Source organism: Rhagoletis zephyria, unplaced genomic scaffold (genome assembly GCF_001687245.7).
Source record: "Rhagoletis zephyria isolate East Lansing unplaced genomic scaffold, Rhagoletis_zephyria_1.1 Rzeph_scaffold_00125, whole genome shotgun sequence".
NCBI lineage: Eukaryota > Metazoa > Arthropoda > Insecta > Diptera > Tephritidae > Rhagoletis > Rhagoletis zephyria.
The window spans coordinates 462,203-479,989 of record NW_016157209.1 but is presented as its reverse complement, the minus strand read 5'-3'; the positions used below and the strand labels follow the sequence as shown (position 1 = coordinate 479,989).

The 17,787-nt window shown below is 35.1% G+C and overlaps 1 protein-coding gene across 1 annotated transcript in view; it reads right to left on the bottom strand.

The window, feature by feature from the left end:
* Nucleotides 1-276: 276 nt before the first annotated feature.
* edl (ETS-domain lacking) overlaps nucleotides 277-17,787 on the bottom strand; it is a 33,926-nt gene continuing 16,415 nt past the window's right edge. The window contains exon 2 of the mRNA XM_017636607.1: nucleotides 277-982. Within this exon, the coding sequence (XP_017492096.1) occupies nucleotides 378-941 (564 nt within the window). The 5' untranslated portion in view covers nucleotides 942-982 and the 3' untranslated portion in view covers nucleotides 277-377. The remainder of the gene's footprint in view (nucleotides 983-17,787) is intronic.

The window sequence follows — 17,787 nt, the reverse complement described above, 5'->3', positions numbered from 1 at the left end:
TGTATCTTTAAAATTTTCTAATTTACAATACTCTTCATTGAATTTGGATTCAATGCGTATAACAATATATAAAATAAAAAACAATTATTTGTGTAGTATCAATTTGAAATAATGAATTAACTTTTAAATGCTTATTAAACTAATAGGACAGTGAATTTGTTTAAACAATTAATTTTTCATACGAAATTAATGAATTTTCGCAGCTTACTGGCTTACTTAAATACATACATATGTATGTATGTATGTATCTAAAATTTTAATATTTACTTCTTTACATATTTATTTAGTCATTTACAAAAAAAAAAAAAACAGTTAACTAACTACTCATTTCTTTATATCCTTATGTCTGCATCTATGTATCTATCTAAGTCTATCGTCTAGGACAGCAACGCCATGGCACGCGCTAATCGCACACGAAAATCACGATACAGCATTTTACCGCCAACCGGCACACGACACAGATACATATCGAGGCTCATTAGGCACAACGCCTTGCCGTTCATGGGAAATTTTTGAGGCAGTTCAGGCGTCACTTCCAAACCTTCGGATACCGCCATATTGATTAGCCATTTCCAGACATCGGCGCGTGTCCAGTCGCGCGGATCCAATGGTAGACCGTCGGAGCCCATCTGCTGCAGTGAAGTGTGCTGTGATAGGATTGTATTAAAATTGTTGTGGTTATTGTTGTTGTTGTTGTTGTGACTATTGGTATTATTGTTGTTGCTGTTGGGACTGTTGGGACTGTGCGCGGGTGTATGCGGTGATTGCAAGTAGGGATGCGTTAGCGCAGCGGCACGTTTCAAGACCGACGGCGAATTTGCCGCCTTGCTGCTCCACAGCTGCTGCAGTTCGTTCTCGTTGCGACAGTTGGCGCTGACCTGAGAGAGATCGAGTGGCGGTACGCGGCCAGCGTATTTCAAGAAGTTCGATTCAACTTGCATGGTTTTAGTTTAGAGGAGGATGGATTTGATTGGCGTTTGAGCTGTAATGAGAAGAAAATAAAAACATGAATCTGTTAGTTGCGGAATCTCTGATACAAAAAAAGGAAAAACTATTTTACTAGCAAAAAGCAATATTATTACAAGAGAAAATTAAGAGTAAAGGAAATAAAATAATTTTCACACATGTTATAATGCCTTTTTTTACGTTTAATAAATTAAAAGATATTATTTTTCGTTTAATATAATCCAACTGGGAATTCTTATGCATTTAGCGGACTGATCTTGATTTACAAATTTAAAATAAAAAACAATTAAAACAATCTACACCGTTTACATATTTTCCCTGTATTTTCATTGTTGTCTTTGACCTTTGTTCTTTTTATCCATATTCATTATACAACAAAATTTAACCGCACGACAGGAAATACTGTGGCTAATTGCGAACAATTGAAGCAATTATGTAAATACAATGTATTGCTTTGTACGCATTTGAATAAGTGAGAAAAACCTAAAACGCTGCACAGAAGCAGAGATCGCACTGATTATGGATTTTATTGTAAAAAGTTAAAATATTTACAACTTTTAAGATTTCGAGCAAGGAAAATTTAAAATTTTTGAAAAAATTTCACTGAAATTTTTGTGATTTTTTTTTTTTCATAGAAAGCACAGGTAAGATTCAAACGTACCATTAACCTAAAAGTCTCGAAGAGTTTGGAATGACCGACGGTAAGTCACAAAAAATCTCGATAAGTCCCGAAAAGGTCCCAAAGTATGGGCGAAAAATCCCGATGTTCTCACAATAAAATTTCCCTACAATCCACATAAGGCAAAAGTGACGATTTAGTTGGACAAAAATCGAAAATTGCGATGATATTTAATATCAATAAAAATACGTATGAACGTTCCTTAATGTTTTACTAACTAAAGGATAGTATTAGTTATGAAGCAACGTTTTGGATTATGTTACTAGAGTACCCGCAACTTGTCGAATGCATATTGTGGCCCTCAATCGCGGTCATACGCGGTAGCCCTGTATTAATTACGTATAGTATGTGTGGATGTAACTTTTTAAAATTACTTTTATATTAAAGAAGGACTTTTTACAAGTAAGTTTTTATTTTTTCATTAGTTTGCGTGTAACAGATTTAAAATTGTAGTTATTTAAAAAAGTTCTATAAAATAAACTATAAAATGAACTACAAAATGATTATTCCGTAGATGATAAAAAACAGTACCTCGGAGTACCCTCATTGGATTTTTATACAAATATTTTTTGATTTGTTTAGAAAGCCCTCACACAAATTTAGCTGTCCCTTTGAAGCACTTTAGGAGGAGAGAATAAACTATTCGCATCAGCTGATTGACAAAAAAAAAATACAAAAGCGAAACGATGAATCTCCAAATTTTTAATTTTCTAGGAAAGCCTCATGCTATCCTAGGTTAACCTGCCCAATATGTTTCAGATCAAAGTGGATAAAACCATTTTTCGGTAAATTTATATTTTTATTAATGCTATCATTTTTACATAAATAGTTTTAAACCATCACCCCAAATCAATTTTGCCTTATGTGCGATCGTTTACCAGGCTAATTATCGTGGTGCGTATTAAAGTAAGCCACTACCGATTAATCTTCACCTCTGAGTGATAGGGGTATAGACCTCTGCAACAAGGCGAGGTGGTGGCAACTTGCCCACTCACGAGTGGTGCGCAGACGAGAGTAGCCACTAAAGTAACACCAATTAAGGCAAGAATTACAGCTGACTCTTGTGATATTACTGTAATTTTGGTCTTACACGGAGATCAGACGGTGAGTGGTGGCAAGAGCTGCTGGCTAGGGTCTCACACGGCAGTCGGACCGCGAAGAAGGTTCATTGGGGAGGCCGAGAGAGAGAGAGGGAGAGAAAGAATGTGGAGTTTCGTTGCCGAAGTGAGCCACGTGGAGCCTATTTGGGTGCTGGAGAGCACTGGCACATTGCCAGAGTGGCGGAGAACCGTTAATGCTTGACTTGAGTAATAAGGAATCACATACCGCGTGGTGCAATAAAAATTAAGAGGCAATTGGTTCGAAACGCAAATGCAGATGGTTTACTTACTACAAGTTAAAGTATCAGGAGCTGAGGGAAACCTTGTAGACACCCAAAGTATTCCACAATAGCAACAGTGCAAGAACAGTCTCAAAAAATTAAACTTAATTAATTAGTTATTCGATCGAGCTTCGATTGTTCGTCGTATATATTTTGATGAAACGTTCTAAATTAGAGGAGCAGTGTTTTTTTCTTCAATAAGTTGCACTGCTCATTTATCAAAATATCAAAAAGAATCGGTTGATTACCGAAGGGAATAAGTCAGAATTTTTTCGATATGCCAAATTTGATGCAAATCAACAGAGTTTCTTTAAACGAACTGAACTGCATCAAAATTGTCATATCGAACTTATTCCCTTTGGTAATTAACCGATTTTAATCAGTAACATGTTTCTCTAAAAAAATGTGTAACTATAAACACTGAAAAAATGTTATATATGTTTGTATGTAAAGTATACAAAACGCAAAAGCAAACTCTAAACTAATACCAACAGCAATAAAATCGCCAACGATCGGAAATAATTATGTGAATGCCGCCAAATGCCTCACCACATAATCAAATCAAAACCAAATGGCCGTCAACAAATGAGATCTCCAAACCGCGCTACATAGCGAAGCAGACGAACAAAACAAAGCCGATTAGGCGAAAACAAAACTACTCTCATATATGTGATTGTAGGTATGCATTTTAACGTTTAAAACAGCAAGAAGCGGTAATAAAAATAATCGCATATCCGGTGCTCCCGGATTCTCACAATCAAACGCTACAAATCACACCGCCACCTATCTAAACTACATACATATGCACAATGCATATGTGCCAACACTGACATAAATTCCCTACAGCAATTCAGACTCACCCTAGGTTAGCCCTCAGATAGTCCCTATTGTTACCAGCACTAGTCCCTCATAAGCATTGGTGTGTAATTGGAAAAGGACCGGTCCAATCAAAACTGGCCGTAAGATAGTCCTGGACTAGTCCATTTTTGGAGATTTGTTTCGTTAGAATAAGATTGCGTTCTGCACTTCACAGATGCTTTTTCATATTTCGCCTCTGACGGCATTTGCACTCGGACCCACCTGAAAGCTAACAAATAGAGGCAAGCATCTCTGCGCACTGAGCTACAGCCACGCATGTAAATGTGTGTTCAAATGTTCACTTTGAATCAAGGCCAGACCAAGCGATTGGGACCTATAAATGTTGATGTTCTTTAAAATTTTTTTATTGAATTGTATTTTTGTCTATCTCTAGACAGAATCCTTGGGGACTGGTCGAAAGCTGACATTTTCGATGCAAGCAAATGTCAAATTCTGACCAGTCAAATTTAAACCAGTGTAGTACTGGTCCTTTACGGAAAATTGGCCGCCTTATTGCTGCAGGGTTATTTTGGCGGAAGTTTGCGATCAAAACAAAAGAGAAAGAGCGGAATTGTACATGGAAAAATGCATCAAATTTTTAGCGAAAGACAAACAAGCATGAAGCTCGCGACAAATCTTTTCCAAGCTCCATTGAATAACAAAAAGCCAAAGCGTAAACATTCATTGATGATCCCATAAAATTCTATGCCTTCCTAAATTTCAAATACAAACAAAGTACACACACGGTCACTTTAATAGCGCATCTGAAAAATTTACCGGGATCTAAAACACAAGCACTTATTCCCTTAGGGTCAGTATGGTTCAAATTTAGTTTAAATGCTCAAGCTGGCTGGCTTAAACCAAGATTAGCCTATAAATGTCAGCCGTTCACGATAAATGCAGCTGTTCACGATAAACGCAGTTTGCGTGATCTAAGTTTAAACTTGCACTAAAAACAGGCCCTTAGAAAGCCGGGAAGTGTTACGCGGAAATGGTATATACTAGAGTTGGGAACTTTAGTTCTTTTGAGTGAACCGTTCAGTAGTAGTTCGTTCACCTTAGTGAACTAGTTCTTTAGTTCACATAGTTCATTTGGTTCTATTGACGAATACATTTATGTTATTTTTAACAGGGACTGAAATCATTATGAGTAAAATAAGTTAAATCAGCATTTAATTATTATTTTATGAATTTTATTTTTTTCGCTTAAAAATAATATTTATTATTGACTTTTATTATTATTTTTTATTTATTACTTTTTCTTATTGAAAACACCTTTTTATAATAGATTCTTTGCTCTCCTGAAAAGCACCGATTTTCACATTCGATAGTTTAACATGGCAGCGACGATATTTACAGATATCTGGTAGATAGGGTCTTTGTTTTGGCATTCCAGTCATGCTTCCGTTCGAATAACCTACGCCAGGAAACTTAATGCATCGCTAGTTTGGCCTTCATACCCACTTGACCTTAACATAACCACAAATGGTTGAGTTGGCTAGTCCATCAGCTGCCTGAGTGAAATATATAAGCTGTTTGAGTCAAATCTATCAGGAATCCGAGTCAAGCATAGCAGCTGTTTGAGTCAATTCTATCCGCAGTTTGAGTCAAGTATATCATCTTTCTGATTCAAGTCTATTAGCTGTCTGAATCAAGCCCATAAGCTGTCTGAGTCGAGTTATCAGCTGGTTTAGTCAAATCCATGATAAAAAAATAGGAAGGTAGAACCGCTGAGAGGAATTTTTCAAATTCTTGACGTTTGCAAGCAATTTAATTTTAAAATTTTACACACAAACTCACACACACATTTTCATTTTCAATCTCAAACAACAGCAACTTTGCAACAACTTTGAACAATTCCCTCTTTTTTACTCTCAATTTTATATGATTTTAAAATGGTGGCAAACTTAAAAAAAAAATAATCATGGCCGACGAATTGAGAAAACGCCTTTACCCTACTATGTTTTTATCATGGTCAAATCTATCATCTTACCGTATCAAGTCTATTAACTGTTTGATTTCAACGTTTTAACTCAAACTACTTTCCGAAAATAAAATCGTAAAATCTAATATTTTGTAGACCAAAGAAATACTACTTTTTCAAAGGTTTTGACAGAATTTTCTTCTGAATGTTTTAAGTTAAGTTTAAATGGTAATTTTTATTTACATGCCCAATGTTCACTATGATCCTTTATGCATTACTTATTAACTAACACAGTTCTCAGTTTGTCGGAATATTTTTTTATGTATGTTACCGCATATCTTTGGACCACGTCAACCGATTTCGATAATTCTTTTGGCATCGGAAACGTAGTGTCTCAGAGGTGGTCCCGTACAAATGGTTTAGATCCGATCATTGGATCATGAAAAAAATAACGGTACCCTAAATTTTTTTTATGAGAATTGAAGTCGGTTTTGTTTTTTGCTTAAAAATTACTTGCTTTCATGCACACTTCTGTTTTTAATTATGTAAATAATTAATTTTTTTTTTAACACAACTTTACTGGAGTTGAACAGTCGGCATGCTGACAGCGCATTTTTGATCCACAACTACTTAAACATCGATCAACATATGTATGTATGTATGTTTGTATGAGTAGTTTCAAACACCCCTACCAATTGATGATTGACGTTTCGGATGGCACAAGGAAGTAACTTTTGCAAAAAAAAAACTAAAAACTTCAACAAATTTCAAGTGGTTTTCTTGGGAAACCGCATTCCAATTACAAAGCGTATGCTCGTAACCTTTGTACTGTATAGTATTTTTCACTTGTTCATCGTTTTATGGCTGTTTACATATTTAATTGAATTAGTTGCCGGAAGGAGCTAATTAGAACCAACTCGGTCATGGTGTTTACATATATTTGTAAGTAAATTGTATGTTTATGCAAATAGTATGCTAAATAGAATAATTAAGAATTCTCACCAACCGAAAGAAGAAGACGAAGACAATTACAAGTGGGGAATATAGATCACATAAATAACACTACATACATACATACTTGCAATTCATTTTTTATGCATACCAAATATCATCAGCTGAAATGCAAAACGACGTAACAACATCGTAAATGAAATGGAACTGATATTTTATTTATTTTTTCATAAAATGTTTTGGGAAGTTGTAATTCAATGGAATCCATCATATAAATCAAAAAGTGAATTTGGAATTTTTTATAAGTTATGACTTTTTGTATTTCAACGATGATGTTTGTTACGTTTTGACGTAGAATACGTCTTACCTTAAGGTATGGGGGCTATGTTCAAATGTTGTAGTTGTAATTTTTAGAGCTTCACAAAAACGCTTATTGCACGAGAACTAATAAAGCGATTTCAAAGAAAAGTGTGGCGTTTCAAANCAGGCGACGATATATAGTATGTAAGTAGTAAATAAACATTTAAGAGATCGATGTATTGAAGGCTGTTGCGGAGACACTAAACTAGTCAACTAGACAATTTCGAACTACTTTCGTCGTCGGGATTAAAGGGGCTCCCTAGTCGAAGTGAAAACGCATTTAAGATTCCAGCGATCGCTCAATTTTATTCTAAGATTTCATTGAAGATTTCTGCTGGTGTGAGCACAACAGCATTTAGTAAACCGCTCCGTTATATTGAAATTGATGGCGCAGAGTTCTTATGGTATTTCTCAATCCTTTTCTTTGCTTGATGGGCAAACGAAATTATTACTTTTATTTCTATCAAAGTTTGCGAGATTATCTGTTTTAAATAGATTGCTCTAAATTTGATTGTAGTCTATGTATTTCTTAACTCATGGAAGTTGACAATTGAAGACTCATCAAAGCAATGCGATCAGCAGTGCGAAAATTCTGAAACCACCCTGCGGGCAAAAGTACCGGTACTTGACATATCACCTACCGGTCACAAAGAGAATACACTGCCGGCCTTGGTTTCCATTTTCTTGTATGAAAACGATCGGCAACTTTGATATGAGGCTGTCGTTGGAGGTGGGCGATACATACGATATATATTTATTTAATTGGCTTGAGTGTATGCATGTAGTATGTTCACCTTTCCATCGAATTATCGCTTAAAAACCTTCCATTAGACACATTTTAAACACTTCTTTAAAATCACCTCCTTATCGTCTTTTTATCTTTTGTTTTTATTATCGCATGTCCGGCTCAAGAATTGTTATAAAAGCTACCTTAATCAACCAAAACAATAAAAAAAAAAGTACAAATATGTACTTAAGCGAAAGGTTTGATAAATGAAGCAGCAATTATCGTAAATTGAGATGGCGACACCTATCCCAAGCCATAGCTGTGAAGATTTTTTTTTCAACTTCTTAGTATCGTGCTTGATAGCAGTTGCTCTGTACATACAGACATGTAAACATACACACATACATATAAAAACACAAACATATACGCATGTACAATGTACATATGTATATCTGAGTCCACGACATTCCAATGAACCGCCGGAAAAGGAAATCTATAAAGCGCCAATGAGTGTTCTTAATCGTTTTCGAATTTTATAAGCACAATGTGTGGCATGAATCACTTTACTTGGAGACAGACATAGTCACGGGAAATGAAGTACGAAAATACAGACACACTCACAAATGATCGTCATAAGCATGAGTGTGTGGGCTTTTAGGCTGTTGAACACACGAGCGACAAATGAGCGATCGTGATTAGTAAACAGTGGGCGGTCGATTTGTGACCATATACAAATATGTACATATGTAGTCCAAAAGTGTCCAAATAAAAGTGTGGCTAGAGCGGATGTCATAAACAATATAAAGCCGCTTTTGGTTTTAACTTGTGATCTGGAATGTTTTGTTGTTGTGTTACATATCGCTACCTAAAGGTGGAAAAGTGCTAAGTCCATTTTTTTTTTTTAAATTGTTCAGGAGATACGAAAAATCGATCTGGTTTCGCATTATCTGTCATTCTGTATCAAAATCTCAATTAAAATAATTCCGCTTGGTACCTTTCCAACCGCCGTCCAACCTCGAATCTAACGGCAGTTTCGAAAACGCACCACCTTAATATCAGTAAATTAAAGCTCGCCAAAAATCATTATGAATGTTGGTGTTACCGAAATAAAAAAAAAAAAATGCCTTGCAAAAATACTTTAGGCTCAGGAGTGTATGGCGTACTTTTTTTTGCTTGTAAGGCGGTATGCTCTAACCCACCAAACAATTTTTGTTGCCGGAAACAAGAAAACTTGTCGCCCCTAGCAACAAATTTACTGCCGGCAATGTCGCCATCGAATCGATTTCTTATTACCAGTCGCTCTAAAACGTCCGCCGCAGGCAACTCGCCTAGGCGAGTCGTATTCTTATTACCTGAATGAGTCATTTTATTATTGCTACAGGCGATATTTGAATAATAAGTTCTTGCGAAAATTTTACTCTTTCTTAATATTTCATTTGTTTTTAAACATAAACTTATAATTTGTAAACGAGATTAACTATGTTCGTCGCTATGGAGCTTAGTATTTTTTCAACCCTGTCTTGGGCATAAATTATATATTTTTGAAGAATCCTGTTGACGCGAAGTTCATCAGTTTGGGAATTTTTGAAAACACATTCCTAAAATGACATGATAGTAATAATGTTGCCCATTTCTCACTACGGCAATAAATCGGGGAGTTGCCAATTTGCTGCCATTGACGATTGTTGCCTATTTCTCATGTTTTGCATGGTGGGAATGTACATATGTATATATGTATGAATGTATGTGTTAATAAAGGAAATCAGATTGAAGAAAGAAAAAATTTTAAACAATCGTTGAATTAGGAAATATGCCAATTATTTCAGGTACTTAAGGATGTTTTAAAAAGTTGTTCATATTTATTAACCGACTTCCAAAAAAGGAGGAGGTTATCAGTTCGTCGGAATATTTTTTTTTTTTTATGTATGTTACCGCATAACTTTACACCACGTCAACCGATTTCAATAATTCTTTTGCAACGGAAAGGTAGTGTCTCAGAGGTGGTCCCATACTAATTTGGTTTAGATCCGATCATTGGATCATGAAATATATAGATATATATATATATTTTTTATGTCGGTTTTTTTTTTGCTAAAAATTACTTGTTTTATTTTATAAAATGGTGCCGGTTAGATATGTCTTCTACCTGGGGTAATTTAATATGCGAGCTTCTACCACTCTCCAGAACCTAGTTTCGAGCTTTGTTCCGAGCAACACTGAAAACATTTTTTTCTTATAGCAGACCCACACATAAAAGGACCTACAGTATTGCGCTCCCTGTGAACGGTAAAAGTTTTTATACGATACTTTTTAGTGGTATCCAAGCAGAAGAAACTGTTTCTTTCATCGACTCAAGGAACGACCATAGCGGAAGTTTGCCTCTAAGAGCTTGTTAGATTAATTATATGAACTTTCTTTCAATCTACTTATTCCTGTTACTCATTTTTTTATATTCTAGTTCTTATTCACTAATAGAAAAAAAGAACAAATATCCATCACTGTTAATAGTGCCGCCGTCACTGAAGAGTAACCACTTGACTATGTTTTTCTTCGCAACCACCGAATTTCCCAAGCCAAACGAGAATTCCCAGACAATTAAAAAACTCCCACGGCTTTCACTCATGCCGATGGGAAAACAGCGGACGCTTGTAGACTGTGGAAAGCCGAAAAAAAGAAGCCACAATGAAGAAAAAGTCACTGAGGAGCTAAATATGCCACAAGTTCACGCATGCGCTGTTGAACTTTAATTGAAAATGTTGCTTAAAACAATACACGACAGCTGGCAGAAATGTACCCTACAGCGTGAGACTCAAAACTTTTTTTTTACATGCATATGCACATACATATATATGAATACATATGTACTTAAATTCATACACATGTTTATACCTACATAAGTACATCTTTTTCACCACTTAAAATGTATTCTAAGCAACGGGAGGGAGGTTTGCTGGCATGCCAAGCACATACATAAGCCAAACAATGAAATTCTTCTTCTTTTATGCAATGAAGACCACTCGACTATGAATGAAGTTACAACAGAACAAAAGAAAAATATTTATGTACATTAAAATATGACTTTGTGTGCGAAATTTTTGGAATACAGAATTGGTGGGAATTTTCATTTCGTCAAATTAATTGTGTGCAATTAATATACAGCAAAGTAGAGTGAAAATCCAACGTCTAAGCGGTTGAGTTGGAGTTATAAAGCTTGCCTCCAACAACTGATCGTTTGATAAATGATTTCGTGAACTTGTTCACAAGCTGGAGTAACATGCACTTATTTTTTTTTTTTTATCAAAAGCACTCGCAGGAAAAAAAAGTGACTCGTAACTAATGGACTAACGTGTGAAAAAATAAAGGCACATATGAGTAACCTAAGTTTCATACATACATATATATGTACATATAAGTGAATGTTAAGAATTTCACATCAATAATCTGGAATGTGCCAATTAATTGGATATATTATGCATCTATGCATATACATATATGTATGCACATTAAGGTGCCTCTCCAAAAAATTTATGACTTTTGCACCGGAATCATACAGTTTATTGTATTTTAAGAATTCTGCAAAATATTTCAGAAAGCTAATGAGCCTTATTATGAGTTACATTTTCCACGAACCAGTTCACTTTTCGTTTTCATGTATTTACTATGCGCGGATGAAAAATTTTCGGATGATTTTTTTTTTCGGGCGAAGCAAGGGCAAAATAAGATTTACCTGAGCTATATCGACTTGAAAATACTCCAAAAATCTCTATACTTTTTTACTCCGTCGATAAAATTTTTAAATATTTTTACCTGAGCTGTATCGACTTGAAAATACTCCAAAAATCTCTACACTTTTTTAATCCGTCGATAAAATTTTTAAATATTTTTATGCAGACTTTCTAGACTTAAACTCTTCTATCGTCTGAGGTGATTTTTTTGGATAACATATTTTTAAAAACTAATTTTATTTATAAAAAACACGATTTTTAGAGGTATTTTCAAATCCGCCCAGTTCGCGTAAGTCTTAATAAATTTCCAAAATATTTTGGGATTTATATTTGTATACCTCTGATGGAAAAACCATCGCGTTCTCTTTTTGTTTTCTGTGGAAAGTGATGAACACTAATGCACATAAATTAAAATTATAATAATAATGGGTAGATTATTCCAACTTAACATACGTATGTAGATTTCGAGGATTTTCCGATTCGAATATTCCAATATTTTTCCTTAAGGATTTTCTTTAAAAGTTCCTGGACTGCTTTTAGACCGCACGAGGCAGATCGCGCATGCAGAAGCCTTGGAAAGGTAATCTATTCAAATGCTAGAAAGAGTTTATTAAATAACATGCAGTATTTATTTTTTTTTTACCGTGACGACCGAGAGGAGAGAAGAAACCAAGTTCACCAAAGCTTGATTAATTCCAGCATTGGGAAACCGCTTGGCAAACGCTTGCAGAAGAATATTTTAGCAGTACCTTTAATATTCACAAATATCTCGATGACTTTTGCCCAGATTTGTTTTTTTTTTTTAATACATATTTTACATATTGTCTTCTCTAGGAGGCAGTGCGGCGTTTTTTGTTTTAATTTGACCGCTAGTTACATACATATATACACTGTACAAAGTCGCATGAACCTAAGAAAGGTTCCCTCATTAAAAGAGAAAAGTTAATGCCCAGAAAATAAACCTGAGAAAAGGCGGCGTTGAATAACCTAAAAAATATAAATAAAAACTTATCAAATGCAAAAAAAAACCAGTATGACAATTGCAAAAACTGACTTAAATGTCAAAGCTGAAATTGGGCGATGTGAGTCGCGCGCTGACTTTTGAGTGCTTATACTTAAATATAATGTATGTATTTATGTAGTTAAATATATATATACATATATATACTTAAATACATACACATTGCATGAATATGTAAATATATTGGACAGCGAGCACATACATATGAATGTAAATATGTATGTATGCTCACCTCTACTCAACTGACTGATGCAAAACTTGAAGTTTTTAAGGTCATTAACGGCAGCTGGGTGTCAGCTTAACCTTCAGTGCCCCACTCAGGTACCTTGAGAGTCAGTTGCGTAGATTGAGTGCTTTAGTTTTGAGGTCATAAACAAGTTTGGCCTCATTTAATGCTCCAAGTTGTTAAGTTAAATTTTTGAAATAAGAAGTTAAACAAAATTGAAAAATATACTTTTTGCAATCATCACAATAAAATAATTACCCATTAGACTTAGCCCTTTGTACTAAAATATATGAGTAAAAATATTGTATGATTTTTATATTTTCCGATGGTAATTTGCTTGTTTTGCCGGAAATCTCATACAAAATTAGCGAAGCACACACATAGTCATACTATTGGGGTATGTGTATGAGTGTTTTTGTAACTTTTTTTGTAACAACTGTTTGTCCACATACCGAATTAGAATATAAATTTATAAGTTGTTGCGTTTTTTTTTTTTGAAAATTAACAAAATTGTCGCAGGAAGTAAATAATTGAGGCTGCGCTCGCGATCGTCTGCCGGATGAGCGAATGAAGCATTCAACTGTTGAAATTTGTATACAAACATTCGTACATACAATTGTACATACATATATATGTATGTATGTAGGTATATAACCCTGCACAAAATTGTGCGACGAATCTCTAAAGAGTGTATTCCGGAATTGGTCTCAATCGGGTATAATTGCCATTAATTAGTCGCAACTAGTCTCATTCGGGTATTATTGGAGATCAATTAGTCTCGACTCATCCCGTACGAGTATTATTTAAGATCATGTACATAGTCTCCGACACATCTGTAACGGATACAATTAATGATTTAATGATATGTACGCATCGGCGTACCCGTCAGAACGCGTAAGTCTCGTTTTAGACTCTGGTCATATGTCTCTTGGCTCTTATCACAGCCTCAACATCGGCGGAGAAAATTATCTTACTAAGTGTTCGGGTATAAATTCGAACAATAAGGCTCTTCATATTTCACATAAAGAGATCAAAAGTGGTAGGTATTAGTCGGATGTTCCAGACTAGTCGCATTTTTTACAGGGTAAGTTTTGACATACATACATATGTACATATACATATATACGTGTTTAACTACCTGTATATTAATTTCTACAGCAGCAGGTTTATAAACATTTCTACTCTACATATACATACATACATATATTTGTATTTGCATTAAGTAAGTCTGTGCCAAACAACGCGCCGCCTCCACCACATCGTAGTTCCGGCAGCTGTTCACAAATGTCAGCAGCAAATTTTTGCTAAACATTATATGGACACACACATATGTATATATGCACACATATTTATATGCTTTTATTACACAAATTTCGTACTTAACGAAGTCATAATAAACATTATAAGAAAGTTTATTGCAATCTTAAAAAAACATCATTGGTCAATGCACAGTGGGATGTTTTTGGTATAGAATTGAAGCCAATAAAAACACAAAAATAGAACTATTTAGTTGTTTGTTGTTTTGAACCAGTAGAGGCGGGGAGCTCGTTTTCAGAGTTGGTATGCGCAGGAGCACGTCGCGGTCGACAGACATCCCGACCACAGCCTTTGCATTCTGTTTCGTAGCACTAGCTTCGTTTGAACGTCTTCGTTGCCGGTAGTTTTCATCCTATTGTGTACCCTAAGCCATCACTTCAGTCATCTAGAAACTACTCATCTGGAAGTTAAAAGTTATTCCCTTCATGACCCGCGCGTGGGCTCTGCAGATCATCTTATATTTTTTTCGCTCAATGGAAAAGATATTGATCCAGTTTTATCGACACGATTTTAGATATAAATATTTTTCTTAGGATTTATTTCTTCTATTTCAATTCATGCAGGGTGAATGGGTTCAAAATTCGAAATCAAGCTTAGCGGTTTTTTGTATTTTTTAGGACGATAAAAAGCACGAATTTTTTTTTGTTTTGCAAAAAAAAAATCGCAGAGTTAGGAGCATCTGAAATTTTTAGGGTAATGTGTGATTTTAGAGAAAAACGGCAAACAATTTTTTTTTAATCTTTGTATTTTTTTTTTTTGAATCAATATTTATTAATTCGGTTTTTTGATTGTAGAAGTGCTTTTGATGCTCTATATTTGCATACTTTAAAAATTTAAAATTTTTTTAAATTAACAAAATGCTGTCCGGTTTTAGAAAAAATCAAAAGACCCAATTTTCTCAAAAAAAAAATATTTTTAATTTTCTTGAAAATTTGTGTATCGATGAATGAGTCAAGGTCAAAATCGATATATGTATTTATAGAAGTCGATATATGTAGATATGGATTTTTATTATATTACATGTTAGCAGCTGTAAGCTTCTAGACTAAATACATTAAGGTCGGGGTGAAATATTTTTCTTTTGATTTTATTTCAATTCTTACTATATTTCCGTGACACTGTAGTTGCCTACGAATTATCGCATTGCTGAAAGATTCAGTATGGGATTGATCCTCATTCCTTCCTTTCATTGAAGTAGCTAAATAGCGGACGAGTATGCACATGAATGAAGCCCGCATAGTACATAAGCAGTTGCATATATGCGTATATATATGTACCTATGTATGTATGTATTAAAAAAAAAAAACGACAAACATAAAGACGGAAGCGCTGTCAGCAAATTACGCCAAACCGAAAGTGCTGTGCTCGCCAAATGGCAGGAAACGCGTCATTTTCATTTTCTACAAAACATCTCACTTGCTGCTCGCTGGATAAATTCTATAGGCAACTGGAAGCGCAAGCAAAAAATTAACGATCATAAAAAAGAAAACACTAAAAAGCTACGAAATTCAAATGTTTAAGTGAACTTCAAAATTTAATAGGTACAAAATTTCTATGCCACAAGAAGAAAAGCTATTTTAAATTCACTCGCTCAAGTGGCTGTGGGCCGAACGTTACGAGTAAAAAACACGAGAAGAAACCAAGTGGCTTCATTTTCAAAATTCTCCCTTACGGTGCAATGCAATTTCCGCACAAATTTCCCGTTGACATTCAAATGAAAGTCACAGTCACAGCCACAGCGGCAGGCTGACGAAGCGGCAAGCGAGCCATTAAAATGAGACGGCTCACTTACCGAATGCCCTAAACGCGTACGAGTATAACGCATTCAGAGGGAGGTGTAGTATGTACTCATATGTAGCGAGAGGAAGGAAGTTGGAGCGTTATGCGGGAGGAAATGCGTGAAATTATGAGCATTAGCTGTTGACTGCTTTTTGTTGTTGTTATTGTCGCTGTTGTTTATGTTGCCTTTTTGCTGTCGCTTCATTAGGTTTTTTTCGTTTTTTTTTTGCTTTTTGGTTTCGTACGCGTCGATTTCCTTTTGTCGCTCGCTGTTGCCGCACATCCTGTCAACGACTGCAATTCACTCGTCGACATTTATTTATGCTTTTAGTTATGGATTTTGCTGCCTTCCTTATACAAAACTATGTATGTATGTGTGCATATCTGTTTGTGTTTGTACGATGACGACTCGGATGCGGGTGGTTGTTTGTGGGATTGTGGCATGCAACGGAAGCGTTCAAGTGCAGATGACGCGTGCCCATGCGCTTGCGCTTGCGCTTCCTGTGCAATGGCAAAGCAGTTGTCGCAGCGACTACTTATTCACTCGTCTTCACAGCGTACCAGCCTACCAGCTATCCAGCGCAGTGTTTTAGTTTACACTCGGCCACTAAGTAACTTAGAACAAAACACCTTCATTTGTAATGCGAGTAGGTTTACAATTTAAATGAAGACTTAAGTAAGGGAAACAGTGAGCGGCAGGAAGTACCCAGTCATGTAGTAGTAAGAAAAGAAATATTTATTTAATACGGCAAGGGCAATAATTCAATTTAAAATAGCTGTCACAAAAGTAATTTGATTTGTAAATATGAATTGTTGCATCAACATAATGAGGAAGCGGTTTGCGGAATAATTCCCCACGCGTGGGCCATCCGACAAACTTAACGACAGACGTCGTCAATTTATTTATTTATTTGAATCAGTACAATTAGGTAAGAGTTTGCGTCTATTAACTAAGCATTTGATAATTTTTTAAAATGATTTCTGGTTTCCTTACTTTACTTCCCCTAATTTTGGATTGATTCCTTTGCCTCTCCGGTTTTACAGTAGTTCCCTGCTTGGCTTACGAAGCAGTTCGTTATATGGTCGTGTGCACATATATATATATATATATCCATAAGTATGTATGCATGTATGCATATAAATTGTGACGCATTCCATATCAGCCGGTGCTAAATGTAGTCTTGATACGCCCACACATTTCCTTTTCACTTCTTCCTCTCTTAGCAGTCACTGTCTTTGTTCGTACTGCGTAAACAAAATTGCCGGTAATGAGTCAAGTATTGTGTGATATTGTAATTCGTCTGAAGTGTTGTTTGATCATCGTAATTTACGATCAATTGGGAAAATACACCGGATGCATGAAAAAGTTGAAACCAAAAAAGGACTTGAAATATTTCATTTAGCTTAATTAAATTGATTTTGAATTTCAAAATAGATGGCAAACCTCTTTAAAAATATTTTCGAAATTAAACTCTCGCTGATTTGATACCCACATATAAAAATGTTGGTTTAGAATTTCTAAGCAGGTGGTAACCCTCTAAAAAAATATTTTCAAAAAAAACGCTCTCGTTCGATAACCATATTAAAATACATATTTAATTCATAATTTATTGAGGTTGTTCACACTTGCCTGGTTATCAGGTTATGTTGTTATGTGGTTATATTTTTTTATTCAGTTTACAACAATGAAATACACTACACAATATGTAATAATTTTTAACCAGATAACCTAATAACCAGGCAAGTGTGAACAACGTCATTGTAAGTTGCCAACATTCGCCAAAAATATTTATGAAATAGAGCTTCCTTAAACCTCTCTCGCTTGATATCCATATACAATACTATTTATATTAAATTGTTAAATACATTGATT